The sequence below is a fragment of the Syngnathus floridae genome, chromosome 14 (genome assembly GCF_059516105.1).
Source record: "Syngnathus floridae isolate MCC-2025c chromosome 14, RoL_Sflo_1.0, whole genome shotgun sequence".
In the NCBI taxonomy this organism is placed as follows: Eukaryota; Metazoa; Chordata; class Actinopteri; order Syngnathiformes; family Syngnathidae; genus Syngnathus; species Syngnathus floridae.
Window position 1 is genome coordinate 4,709,626 of NC_142426.1, and position 15,218 is coordinate 4,724,843.

Here is a 15,218-nt window from a genome sequence, read left to right on the forward strand (position 1 = left end):
GAGACGTGCCTGCTGGCCCCAAGAACTACGCCACAATTGGTTTTTTATCTGCCCCTCTCGAAATTGTCCCCGGTGGCAAACATGTTGACAAATATGTCGTCACTTTTAGTCAGTATACTGATTATGTTAATGAGATAGATTCTTGCATTTAGGCTTGTGTATATTCCATAAAACATTGGCGTCTGGACAAAGTCCTTTGGAATAACAAATGAAAATGTCCCAACTGTCAACGCTCCTCATTTCAGCAAGGATTGATGGAAGTAGAGGCAATGGTTATGCTAATTGTAGTTCATTGCAGTTATGACGTTAATTTGGGTTTGTTTTGTTCCAGTTACACTTTGCTTGATACGATTCTGAGCTTATATTGACCAAATTTTAGGGGGGTGAACAAAGGACTGTGATTCAGATCCCTTTGACTGTTATGGTGCATTTAGTTTTGTGTCATTGGAAGAGAAGCAACCCAGAGTGACGGGTAGGCTTCTGTGTTAGCTTCCTGTTAACATGCTAGCCATCACTTCTGATCCAAAGCTACAAGTGTTTTATGTTGCATGTGTCTTTAGTGATTAATTTCAGATGATTGATTGTAATTAATAACGGTGACAGGCAAGCCGTTATTCCAAATAGAATCCGTAGAATTGTATTAGACTCAATATCGTTTGGAATCCAAACAAATGGGCTATTTTTGACTTTGGTAGTTGTACTGTTATCTAGAGTCTGAAAGAAAACATGTCTGTCTGTGTCGAGTCTTTCAGAGCAGGATCGCGTAATTCCCCGGCACTCGAGTTAATAAAATCGACAACCCTCGAAAGCCTTTAGAAGTTTCTTTCATTTCCTGACTACAAGAAAGCGCGGTATGACACGTGCACTTAAATGTGAACTTTCTCTTATCCTCGGCCAAAGACAATGTTGACATATGAGCGCTTGGACGACGTAATTAATCGCAGACGACTGCTTGTCTTGTCCAGGAGAGCTCAAGCAGATGCTTGCTGTCTCTCAGAGGCAATAAGCTTTCCATCGCAAGACTCGCTCACTGAAATCTTTTTTTATGAGCAGTCGTTGCGCATCTGCTCTCGCTAGATGCTGACCGTGTTAAGTATATGTTTGCGCTCCAACTAAATTGACACATTAACTTTTAATTAGCAGGCATCCATCTTGTCTTGTGGAACACCTGCTTCAATTTGGGGAACTAGTCATCTGTGAATGTGCACTGAGGGTAATCAGTGGAAGTTGATTGATGCAAGGGCACAATTGATCATTCCGTCTTTCTTTTGTCGTTTTTTTTGTATATTTTGTGTGTTCACCTAAAAGGAAAATTAAGACATTTTATTGAGCAACTATTTTCACCGTCTGTTGTGACTGGAGTCAAGTAATGGAATCCATTTTGTATTCATTCTTGCTTACTCACCTGCTGCTTGGAAGGCATCAATCTGGCAAGGGTTATCCATTCCTGCTGAGTCGTGTCATCAATAGCCTTGATCAGCAGCGCCGACGCCTGAGGTCCAGAGAACTGCAGATTCCTGGCGGCGTAGACCACCCCGTCGGATTCTATCCGGAAGTCCTCTGGGTTGTTGCATTCGAAGCGCAGCAGACCCTCTCGGCTACAGTCGGCAAACCTCGCTGCAAGAGAGAGATAAAATTAAGAATGAGCCCGGTGGTGAAAAACAATCCCTAAAAAGGTCAGACAGACAGCAAGACAAACTACACAGCAACGGAGGGTCCACAAAGATTTTGTGATTCCCTCCCTTATGCTCATAAATTATTCACGTCAAGTTGTGCCCCAAAGGTATCGCTCAAAACAGGTGCGTGGGAATATCAAGTTTGAAAGGGGAGGCAACTGAAATTGAGCTTTCTGAGCTATTAAGGGGAAGCGGTGTCCAAAAGACAAAATGTTATTGCTACAACTTCATGTGCAGATTCGTCCGTCCAACATAGTACGTCTTTTAAAATCAACCTTCACATGCTAGCTTTGTTGCTCACAGAATTCCGTGATGCCTGGGATGGCTGAATCCTCCACGGGCAGGGCTTGTGATGTTTATTGCATCACAACACACAGATGTAGAGAAACACCAAAGACAGGTGTCCCCTGGGGATGCCGGTCCAGGCGAGGGCTTCAGTGGCAGCGTGTTACACGCGAGTGGCAGTATAGCAATAGCGGAAATGAATGGACAGAAACACACGGCTGTTTTGCGTATGATCCTATAGTCTTGGTCGGGTTCCCTGCTTGGCCACTTGCAGCGAGCTATACATTGCACAAAATGGCACAAAGGCAAAGAAGGGAACATATTCCCGAGGTGTATGCTTTGTGTAGAAGCTCCGCTGTTGCCACTTTGAATTATTCAAGCAGAAAGGGGCATTATTTAACAAAAGCCTGCAAGGGGGCATCTCATCTTGCTTTCTGTTGCTACCTCATGGGCCCGAGACCCTCTCTTCAGGGAATTATTTGCACTTGGAAGTTCCTCCGGGCTTGGGCGGAGGATGTAGTAGATCGACTTGGGATCATAAGTTTAACCTCCAGGCCTAATTAATAGCCAGAATCTTCCACGCCCAGTTTGTAATAGAATTGTGATGACAGAGATGCATGCTCCTTTTATTACTTGGCCTGTGTGCAGCAGAAGATAACCTGCTACATATTGCATAGACTTGCCTGTGACTTTAAATCTTGCGATCCCGCAAAATATTTTTGCACGCAACACCGTGAGTTTCGCCGTCCTGGCTATTGTAAAATATACGCAGTGAATGTTTAAGCTCAAACTCGTCAACATTGTCTGAAATGTAGAGATCCCAACATCTCAGGGAGGCTCGACATTCTACACTCGCACCACAAATTCCCAGCCAGCACAACCACCTTGGATGATAATAAATGAGGATGTCAATTTGTTTATATTAATTTATCCATGTTGAAAAATCCAATGTGTTAGGTCTAACTATTGCAATCTATACGTGGACACGTCGGCTCCCCACACTACAAGGCCGAATGAGATCTCAGCTGCCACGCCCCATCAGACATGTCGTCATGGGTACAACGATAAAGGCTTCAGCGCGGAAAGAAATGCCGATACAGCAGGGGGAGGGTCCGGGGGTTAAAAAAAAGGAGGGTGTGTGTGGGGGACAAACGGGCCCGTCAGCAGAATGGCCTGTCCGACTAATGCCCTGCACCGGGCCCCGGAATTACCTCCGACTCAATGATCCTATTCAACGTTTATATGCACCCCCCCCCTTGACTAGTGACACACCACACAAAAACTCAGGCTAACCCCAAGTACCATAGTGCCCCTCTATTGTTTGCGCCATCACGAGAAAATTCGGACTTTAATGGTTCGGGAGCGATAGCGAGAGATGGCTTTCGTTTCGTAATATGGAATACTACTAATAAAGATCCACATAGATCCAGTAACTAAACCCCAAAAGCCTACTTAGCCCATACCCCAGCCTAGCAAATAGCTCAGCACCTCGACTAAACACTAAGTTCAAAGGAATTGTGATGATGCGAATTAAAGCAGATGATCCCGTTGAATGTGAAATCTCCAAATTATTTACTGAAGTCATACTTCAAACCGGCGCAATCTGCAGCGCTTACAAGATTTTTGGGGAAAATGTAAACGTTTGTGTCTAGTTTGCTGATTTAAAACCTTAAGAGCGATTAGACCTAGGTGACCTAGACTTGACGGGAAGAGAATCAAAACTATTTGCAAACATTCACTCAACTGTGAGGTTCTGCTACATTCTCATTTTTCCAGAAAACTTCAGTCAACTGCTTGGAGCTAAAGCTTGGATCTGTAAATAAGGACATTTGCCTTTTTGCCACACTCAAGTGCTTGAAGGCGTTCGAGTAATGCACTTCAAACGAGCAAAGCCTTCCACGCATTTCGAGTTGCTCTGAAAATATGCGACGGTTTTACATGAAAACATTACAGAAGTGTTTATGCTCAATTCAAGTGTAAACCCTTTAACAGTCTCTAAAAGTTCAAATGGTCATCACTTGGTTTGTGCAGTGAAGGCACATTTTTTGGAGGAGTTGTTTTTCCACGTTAAATCTGTGGACTCCTGAGGACTCTCGCAAGAATACATTATGAAGACACCCCCCCCCAAAAAAAGCATTTCGATATGACTTTCTCTTATCACACTCATCCACATTGCAATACAGTGATAAGCGCCATGGCGGACTGAGTGGCTAACACAGATTTGGATGCTTTATTTTTTTTTCCCCCCAAGGAAAGTGACCCTTAAGGATGTCCTTTTTACATTGTTACTTGGTCGGTATAAGCAAGGCTACCCGATAACTTTACTCGCCACAGAACAAGGGAAAATCCCCAAATAGCCTACAGAGATGCCTCGTTTGAGAGCTCCACTGTGAATATAGTTGAAGATTTGCATCGAGTGCTTTTAACCAGGTGGAAAATATCATCCATTGGTAGTCTAATCCCACATCAAGTACTAAGTACCCCCAGCTAAGCAAAAGATATCTTAACGAAACCATCCACTGTGAGCTTCTTAGGGTGACATTTAGTGATAGCCCCTTATTCCCCCAGGCAAATCCAGTTTATTTTCCAAAAGAGAAGACAATCTTTTTGAAAAACACTTTGAAACTCGGATTGTCTGCCGCAGAGGACAAGTTCTGAGGGGGGTTATTTACAGAGGTATGTTAAGCAAATAAACTGACTTTTCCATACAGCGCAATCATAGCCAAGCAACTGTGTGGATTAGAGTGTCACTGGAGCCGGGAACTGATAAAGTTAATCTTTCGGTAGATATCCGGGCATAGCGGTGTGAATTAGTGAAGTGAGTGACCAGATAATTTAGTGAGGCGTTAAAGGTTACTAGAATCTTTGACAGGCAACGCTAGCCAGAAATAGATGGTTCTAAACATACGAATCATGATGCAAATGTGATTTGAAAAAAAATAAAGTCTCTCTCAGGCAGATCGCACAAAATGGCTGCATCACAGTTGTAACAATGGAATTTCGGATTTCAGATGATTGCCATTAAGGTCATTCACTAAACACTTATTGTTTAAGCACTTGTGTGGATGGTGTCACTGACCAGAAAATGGTGTCACTGACCAGAAAGAAGAACAGTAATCCACGTGAGGTTGGGCTTTCCCATCTAGTCGGTAAATAGGCCACTATTTCTGCAATCTAGTGAAGTAAAAGTGAAATAACGGTACTGCTACTTCCATTGACAAAGTAACCGTTTTTGATGATCTTATGAGATTTTTTGATTACAGTTGTTTAAAAGTTCCTGTCTTCCATTTACTGAGAGAGGAAAAGCAGAAGTGTGCCAAAGGTTTCCCCACAGGGGCCATCAGGCCTGCTGAGTTTTTTATGGAAAAACAGATTAGGTGACTTGCGCTGTGATGTCAGTGGCCTCAGTTCTGCTTTTCAGCACGTGGGAAACTTGTAACCATGTTCTCCGTAGCCGCAATAAATATCGTCTGTCGTGCGCTGCTCTCGATGCAACGGTCGGGAAAATCCTCCCAGTCTTAAATAAGAATTGAGACAACTTGACAAATCAAATAAAGGTTGTGTGCTGCGGAATTCTTGCTTGAGCACTTATTTGGGTTAGCATGTAAATCACTGCGGTCAAAGGATTCGGCCCAGTTTGTCTGCACGAAGGAGTGGAGGCATATTGTTTCCATTAAATTCCCGACAGAATGCATATTTGTCAGCTGTGCGCCGCGCCGCATTCTGGCGAACAGATGGACGGCGAAGAAAAGTTTCTGAAATACTATTTGGCAATCGGGATCCTTTAAAAACCACAAAATAGTTGACTTTTGTCCATTGGGCAGGAAGAAGGGAACAATTGGTTTGGGGATTGAGTCAGATGCAGAGTTGATGTTCAGTATGAACGTTGGCTTTCGAGTCAGATGGCTAAGAGCAGCATTCATTACATCTTTGATTTGCACAGAGCAAAGGTTGTGCAAATGAATGTGCGGGAAGACAAAGCCATTATCAACAGAAACTGACCGCTGAGAAAACCGCATGTTATCCCGTTTGGATGAAATTGACGCGGCGTACGTTAGAATGTGATTTAAATTCTGACAAACTGTCAAAGCGCCCGCTCGGCTCGGCCCGCCGTTCACTTAGTAGTGCGAGCGGCAGACCGACGACTATTATCGTGATTACGATCGTCATTGCGCATGACAAGAAGCCTTCGGACGTGATGTGCGACGTGATGTGCTTCTCAAATAGTCGGGAGCGGGATCGTGCTAATCCTCGTGTCTCTGAGCGATGTCGTGCGATAACCATCTTGTGCTCATTGCTTATGCGTACAGTCAATGAGTTAATGTGTCTTTTGTATCATCATAAGGGCGCAATATTATTTTACAAATGTGAGCTAATTATAAATTTGTGTGTTTTTTGACAAGTCACTTTCAATGAATGGCTCACACACATATGGAGCAGGCAGTTTTGAAGGACAATTTAGCAAAGAACTAATGTTGAGGCTGTGAAAGCCATTTTTTCGTCACGTGTGGCACGAGTTGATGTTGGATTCCGGAGAACAAAGCCAGTGGAATTTTGGCTTTTCTTTCTTTTCCATTTTGGATAAAGCACAGCGCCAGCCAACAGGAGGCAGGCGCATCCTCTTGGCCGACAAACAAAGCGGCAGACAAAAGACGATGAGGCCGACGGCCGCTGGAAAGCACCGTTCGATTGCGCGTTGGCATCTGAGACCCTCACTCGGATGTTTTGCACACCCCAAAATGCCTCATCTTGAAATTCTAGAATCTCTAAAGCTACTGAGATACCTAAATGCTTCTCATCAAGCTAAACAAAGCCAACGACGAGTCACTTTGTGGGTTGCAGTCACACCATTACCCTTTTTTTTCCTCTTTTTCTTTTAAGTCATGTGCCACACTTCCCAAAAAGCCCTTCATGATAACAAAACGAACCAACCCGAGGCTTCACAGGCACTGCTTCAAGTGAAAGGCTGTGGAGAAAAGGGGGCAAAAAAAAAGTCTGAAAAACAATGTGAGCCAGCGAGGGGGGGAAAAAACCTCTTCAAAGCGAAGGATTAGGGCAGCTGCCAATACACACCGTGTGTGTGTGTGTGTGTGTGTGTGTGTGTGTGTGTGTGTGTGTGTGTGTGTGTCGTAGCACGTTTGAATCAATACGTGTCAAATTTCGCTTGGAACACAATTAGCCTGCGCTTGACAAAGAGAGAAAAGCGTAAAAACACCGTACAAAGACAAGCCCAATGTTGGCCCTTAAAAGCTTTCAAGCTTTTCTCCTCTGACAGCTTACGCGGCGGCGCCGCCGCTTGACTTGGTGCACGTGAGAATGTCTTGCAGCGTCCAAAATGCATTTTGTGGACGCATCCATCAGCTGAGATCTCCCTACTAATCTACTTTAACCTGCATGACCCTTCTTCCCCGACCCATCTGTCTTCCACAAAATAAAAGTAAGAAAATGGTTGCTGGTGCATTTCAAGGATGAAGGCATCATGATTTTAAATGGATGAAAAGTTGTTTGCCCAGTGGAGACAAAGAAATCCATTAAAAAGCTTTTGTGAATGCTTTGAGTCGAGATGGCCTGGATGGCCCTCGCTGTTGCCATGGTAGTCAAACTACAGTGCGCTTAGAACGTCACCCCCCCCCCCCCCCCCCCCCGACCAATCTAAATCTTAACCCTGTCATTTATAATAAATCTTTTCTTCAGACCCTTTCAGTATCTCTCGCATACCTGTTAGTAGAGACAAGTCCTGTTGATTGGCGACACAATCTTTTATACTTAATAAAGAAGTTTTGCCTTTCAATTTCTCACATTTTTCTATTAGTACTGCTCACTTTCACATGCACGGCCGGGTTTTTTATTTCCGCGTTGAAGCAATTGAGCATCATCCCAGCAGCCAAATTGAAACTCTGCAGCCGCTCGCTCTCGTCTCACATAATGCACATGCGATTACGCCCCGTGGAAATGACAAAAGTTCAGTGGAACCGCCAGAGAAGTTTAACTTGGGAGTAAATTATTTCAAACATTGACTGTTCTGTTCACCCAGAGTCTGGCTTCGTGATTTGAAATTGTATTAGAAAGAAAGCCGTTTTGTCATCGAAATATTCCGCATACAGAACGTGCAAATATTTATATAAACTCAAGATGTGAAAGCACGAACCGGGTCGCTTGTGTTAAGTACTCAATGTGACGTCAGGTGTCAGCGATTAGTACTGGCACGATTCCGATACGCCGAGCGTCGCCGATGGAAACGTGCATTATCTGCGTTAAGGGCGCATGGCCGTGTGACTGGACTCTTCCGCCCATGTAATCAGCTCGACCGAGTGGGCGCAGAGCGGGCGGGCGGGATGTGTGCAGCTGTGCTTTATTACACACACAATGAGTCCCAGATTAGGGGAAGTGGAAGGAGGGCGGAAGAGAAAGAGGAATCAAGAAGGGGGGAGAAGGAAGGAATAGGGGAGGGGGTGGAAATGACTCCAAACACATCTGTCCTCAGTTTGTCTGAAGCTATAACATAACAAGCAACCACAAGCATGACCATGTACAAATCTGTCTCCGCCTGTAGAAATGCTTCCAGACCTTTTGGGGCTTTTTAATGTGACGAATGATGGAATGTTGTGTCACCTTGTTCAGAGCGCTCGCAAACTATAAGGTGGCACAGGCGCAGTCAATGGCAAGGATCGGCGATGCTATTCAGCCTAATTTCTACAAATTGCGGCTAGACAATAAAGATGCTAAACTATGTCGGAAAGGAAAACATTTGCATTACAACATCACGTCTGGGAAGGAAAATGGTCCTATTCCAACTAAGTTGAAATAGCGCAGCTTTGAATGCTAATAGCGTCAAAGGAAGTCGCCGCTCAAATCGGCTAGCATCGTATCGTCATTACGTTAACGTGGTAACCGTCAAGACGATGACTTCCGAGCTGGCAAAATGGCCGCATTGTTGCTTTAGGTGCGATAAGCGTTTGATTATGCTGCACTTTGAGGCGGGACAGCCGCAGTGCCATAAAAATGCAATAAAAGCCTGACACCTCGCCGTGCGTCACCCTAATCAAGGCGCCGAGAGTCGGGCGAGAGATGAGAGGCGGAGGAGAAATGGGGGTTCTGTGCCGGGTCAGTCCCGTCCAATCATTCTGCTTCAGTGGAAACTCACACATTTGTGCGAGTTCACGCTAGGCAAGATTCACCAGAAGGACATCGTGCTTCCTTCCGTCTGAGCTTCTTGGAAAGCCATTCTATCTCCATTTTACGCGCCTCATGCACAAGGAGTGATTAAACATCAAACTGTTTCCGCATAATCCGGCACCAACTTTGCATATGACTGACTCTCTGTTGGTCTTACTTTCGTCCCCTGACAAACTCATTCCTGACTATTCCGAATTAATCCCAGCCTAAGACGTTTGACGGCAGATGGCAAGATGTTTCTTTGTTGCAGATGCTGTTTAAAAAAAAAAAAAAAAAAACAGGAAATGCTCAAATGAACTTGATGAAGCGAAAACAGACGTAGCTTTGATGAATATGGAAATTGTTTCTCGTTACGAAGACCCGGTCAGAGTTGGACACATTTATAGTTGGCAGGCACATTAAACAGACACTTCTTCCTTGTTGGAAATACTTGAGGGGGGGATTAAATTGTTCCAGGTGGTACAATTTGCTCTTCAAACTTTCTTTTACCAGAATCGAGCCTTTTCCTCCGAGCTGCAGAACACAATATAAGGTCTGTAACTAATTTTATTTCTAAATCTACTTCTAATCGCAGACTGTTATCATACCACAAGATTGATACTCAGATAGCTTGAGATTTATACACAAATGCATCCAAACTATTTCCAACAATCGCAAAGTTTTACTTGTCCTATCTGCAGAGGTCAGGGCATGACATATCTGCTTATTAGTTTACGCGATCCTCCGGACCACACCACCCAGATGCCACGACTCAATGCTAAAGATCTACGGCTTTTATAACTCGTATTATATGAATTCGATAATCTGCAGACCTCTGCATGCTTGTTGAAGAGGAGCCGTAAAAGCAACTTTAATATCCCAGTGTTTTGGAAGCGCTAATGATCAGCGCTGAAGGCGGGTGGGCTCTAACTCATCGTCCACGGCCAGCTCGCTGCCAATCTGGAGTGTGATTCTGCAAAGCCTTATATGAGGCAGCATGCCACCATAAATAAAATTCAGACGGCGTCAGCATCGAACCCACCCACCGGCTCAGACTGCTTGCTCAGGCGAGCCCGGCCGGACGCTTTTAAGGAACATTCAACAACGGCACGTCATCGGAGGGCTAATAATTAGTCGGAGGAGGTCACGCTTTGGCGAGCTCGCCCAGCTCAGCAAAAAGACAGCGCGCGGGCTTGGAGATCACAAGACTGTCTGTCAGCCAGCTGTGTCTGTTGATTCTGCATGAGCCTTTCAAGTCCCCGCAACATATGGTTTGAATTACATACATCTGACTTGTGGCGAGGCTTTCAAAAAGGAAAAGTCCCGAATTGATTAAAACACATCATAAAACATATTTTGCCTTGTACATAACTTAAATCAGGGGCTTTAAAATAAATTGTAAATCCACTCATGCTTGGACATAAATCACCTCACCAATTTGAGTCTCAGCCCTATTAAAAACATTTTTTTTGTTGTTGGTGAAAACAAGTTACATTCAGCCGTCAATGCCCATTTTAATCCACACAAGGAAGCATTGTGGTTTATAAGACGTTGCGGTATTAAGTATAAGCAGCTCATAGAAGAAAAAAGCAAGCCCCCCCACACCACCTGCTGCACAACTACACTTCCAAATGCATCACAATCCTGCCAATTTTGGGTCCTGCAACGGGACCTGACTCTGCGAGTGTTCTGTCAGGCTCAAAACACAAAAGGAGCGATCAGTCATTAGTGGGAACAAATCGGCCAAAGCAGTGAACAAATTCATTGAGTGGAGGCTTTGCCCTTTGGCAGAAAATGACACGCGCACGTTCAAACATGAATTAAAGCAAACAATATTAGCAAGTCGCAGCTGGTTTGGTCCAGTCCCGTATCTTCTGACGCTACGCTCCTTCCCGAAATGGTCAATTGATACGCGCTGATACGGTCTGGGAAAGGGCGTTTTCCATGAACCTCATCGTGCTGCTCCGTCTTATATTACACATCCCCCATCCTTTGTGCGCAGGGACAATAACATGGCTTAGGAGGGATAGGGAGGGGAGAGATCTGGTTACCTTACCAACCAGCGCCGTAACAACACATGCAAGGAAGGGCCATTTCGCGACAACAGGTTCGTCTTGGTTGTCTGAGTGGTTTGCCAGTCGTGGGTATAGCAAACAAAACTTACTCTAAGTAAACGAAGTGCATTTCTGTGGAACTAACAGTATTATGCTCCTTGTTTTCTGCACACATTTACATAATGTAGGCGTTGAGGGGTCAAAGTGCATCCCCGTCACAAATCCCTTTGAGCGAGGTCTCGCATCAGGCATGAGCTGGCTGCTTTTAGCCTGGCGGCAAAGGGGAGAGTCTGCTGCTCCCTTGCTGCTTGTTTTCCTATTCTGCCTGTAGCCACACCTCAACTATCAGCACCGAATTTGAAAGCGGGACTCCCGCAACGACTCCGCAACTCCCGCAATCGCTTTTCAGACCACAGACTGGGTAGTTGCAACAAAAAAAAAAAAAAAAACAAGTGGAAAAAAAGAGAACCGAGGGGGATTGGGGGTGGTGGACTGGGAGCTCTGAGAGTATCTGCTTCATTGTGTCCTAGGCCATGAGAGAGGAATGGAGGCGGAGTTGGCTTGCATCTTTAAAAGAACCATCTATCAGAATCGGGGGGTCTGCAAATTGGCTAAAACGAGACACTTGGCTGCACTGGGCAACACTACGGAGCGCAGCAAGTGTAAATAAGATTTGCATCGGTTCTCGGTATGACCGGCATACAAACGAGGTTTCGGCGTTCCACTGAGAAGCATGAATTCAATTAAAGACAATGTGGGAGGAGAAGACAACGTTCGCACACGGTGCCTCCCAAGTTTATGAATGTGTCGACACTCACAATGTGGGGCAGAATTTGGCTTTTCACTCCCCCCACCCCATCAGGCTGTTACGTAAACGTAATTTATTTTCTGGAACATCAACGATCACATGAAGTATGAAGGTATCTGTCAAAATAAGACTAGCTATAGTTTAAGGCCTTTGAGCAAGTAGATATTAGGTTGCATTGCTGAGCTCAAAAGGTCCTGAGCACAGAAGGATAACATGACAGCTGCAGCAGCCCAGGATACCGCCAAGACCTGGAAACCCAAACATTTGTCTTTCTGCCTCGCTGGAATCCACATTAGGAGGTCATCGGCATTGCACCAACCCCAAGATGTGCTCCCCTAGCAGCTGTGCATCAAGTTTTACTGCCCAAACACAAAGGCAGGTGTCCATAGAGGGAGAGTGCCGCCATGCATGGATACAGTACAGTCAATGTGCCAAGTAAATTGACCAATTTGGATAAAGAAAACAAATAAGGTAGAGTCGTTACACATGATGCATCCTCGACGCATGGCCAAGGTCTTGCAAGTCATTTTGAAATGCTTGCTGTTCTCCTTGCATATGCCCACTCCAATCCAGCAAGGTTCTTCCGCTCAAGTGGACCAGCGGGAGACGAGCTTTTAGGATCATGGCAGCCGACAGAGTCGGGAGTGACACCCAGGGGTTACATTTAAACATGGTCAGACAGCTGGTGCCACCAGCTATGACAACAGATCATTCTTATGGAATTCAATTCCCTTCTTTTACAGCCGTGGAGCTGTGGGCAAATTGTGGCGCTCTTCTGCTAAGAACATTAAAGCCCTGTTTTATGGGTCGAATCTAGCGGCAAGCAGGTCACTTTAATGAGGGACACTGTCCAGCTCATGCGTCTCCTCTCTTAAAAAGCCAACGCTGGACCCTCAACCACATTAGGGACATCTGGCTCCTTCATCTACAAACATGGCCCGTAATGGCCCATTACAGAGCACAGGGCCGGGCCGGGAATGTGCTTGGATTTATGGTACGAATGAATCCAAACCCAGAATCCTGTCTATCATGGCCACATTAGATTATATGAGACGGGAGGCCCATCAGACCTAATAAGCCTTATCGTTTCCAGAGAACGACTGTTAAAGCCTCCGCTACAATACCAGCGCAGCCCGGTGAATTAAACAAATGAACGTTGCCTTTGCTATAACAATTGAAGCGTACAATAACGCGAAACTATAAACCTCATTAACTGTATGTCCCGAGCGGGGAACCGGGAAAAGTCAATTATAAATCACTTACGTAGAAATGTATCGCGTATTGTTTGAGCCAAATAAGTCTTACTCTGTCCTACTCATCTACAATCTTAGCCTTCTCGAGGGGAGGGCTGAGGTAGTTGCCCCTGACAACCTATTGGCTTTTCCCAACTTGAGCCCTCTTCATTTCAGTCTTCTTTATTTCTCTGGCTTCCTTTCATTTGTGGGTCTCTCGCTTTTATTACATCCCCCCTCCCCCCTTCGCGCCTCAAAACCCCAGCGCGTTATCCATGTCAAATCCATTGGAGACAGCCAGAGGAAGTCAATATGGCGCCAATAGATTCTCTGCCGGGACTATGTGGAGCTCCCGAGGCAAGGCAGGCAAACTATGACCAACGGCTCCAAAACATCTGTAAAACAAACGCTGCTGTGTGTTGCTGCTAAAAAAAATAAATAAAAATGAATCACAATCAAAGCGAGATGAATGATTACCGTTCACGTTGCTATTTTGACAAACATCAAAAGGATGCTGTTCGTGATGGAAAATAAAGCTTCATGAACTAGTTGTTGTAATTTTACATTCCTCTAGAGGGCACTCTGTTCAACATTGGGCCAAAAGTCTTAGCACTTCTCAAATTCTTTTATTTAAACCAACAGAGCCATTTAGAGGAGTCAAAAAGTACGACTAATTCACAAAGCACATTTGAAGCTTCATGAATAACTTCTTCATAAGAAGCATCTAGCCAAAATAAAAACAACGCCTACTGTATGGTGATGTGCGTATTATACAATTCTGTTCACACTTGACCAAACTAATCAAAGTACCAGAGTCCAGCCCACAGTGACAATGATTTTTTTTTTTAGCCATTGTGTAAGCCACAGGAGGACCGGGTCTGCCACCAAACCACAGAGCATCATGGCCCTGTTTTACAATGGCAATTAACACCTGCCAACATCCTGTCATGAGCCGCAGGTGTGAGGAGAGCAACGTGCGACCTGATGAAAGACACGCCACCAGAGCGGTGCCAAGCAGTCATTTCCCCTCGCTGATGGTCCATTCTTTATTTAGCATAGCCTAAGGAGATTCACAATCGCACACGTCGGCGCAGGAGCTAAAAATACAACCTTCGCCAACAGTGCAGCTCGCCGGCCACGTATTAACCGCGTGGAACTAAATATCGCCCGTCTTGTATACAATACTGGTTCTCGGGAATTCAAACACACGTGAAGGACATCACAGGTGAAAGCATGAATCACCGACTGTACATGTCTCGGCCCGAGTGCCCACCCAGTGGCAGGAAGTCTGGAGGAGACGGTGAATACTAACAATGCAGCCGAGTGTCTCCCGGGTCCTCCTCCGTACAGCGGGCGCGGCGTGGAATCTTAAATGAGCGACTTTGACAGAAAACACATACTAGGCTTATCGGGAGGGGGGAGTGGAGTGACGGATGAGCAGGAGAGGAGGCAATGAATTTGGAAGTTGTGGGGGGTGGGGGGGCTAGTTATTTTCTGTCAGCAGCAAGCCCTTCTCTAACAAAGGCTCTTTCATATTTCCCGTGAACAGAGACAGACTCCCATTAAGGGAGGCTTCTCCTTCGCACATAATTTACTCCTCTTACGCCCGTCCGCCCATTACCGCTTTCTGCATGGACGTAGAATGGAAGTCCTACAACCAGTTACGTCGGTGCTAAGGCTTGATTATCAGATGTCTCTAAAAGATTACCCCGGGTGGTTATCCTGTGATTGAGGATGGTGAAGAGGCCATTTTTTTTCTAGGCCGACGATCGGAACTAAAGATGTGAGGTCCAACGTCGAGTTGGACCTAGCCTGGGATTCTGGGGCCCGGACATGAAACAAAACAATAGCCAATTACATAGCAACCCGAAACTTGCGCTGTTGCCGAACAAAAAAGGGGAGCAACCGGCTGTGTCGAGTATTTTGTACTGTATAACTTGCCTTCTTTAACAACGCAACGTAGTTAGTGGTTAGCAGATAGAGGAAGCAGTTAGCTTCTATCCTTCTA

At 45.2% G+C, this 15,218-nt stretch overlaps 1 protein-coding gene across 1 annotated transcript in view; it reads right to left on the reverse strand.

The window, feature by feature from the left end:
* The window catches only part of cdh2 (cadherin 2, type 1, N-cadherin (neuronal)), a 44,428-nt gene that overhangs the window by 17,124 nt on the left and 12,086 nt on the right, over positions 1–15,218 (reverse strand). The window contains exon 3 of the mRNA XM_088396086.1: positions 1,406–1,617. Within this exon, the coding sequence (XP_088252212.1) occupies positions 1,406–1,617 (212 nt within the window). The remainder of the gene's footprint in view (positions 1–1,405; positions 1,618–15,218) is intronic.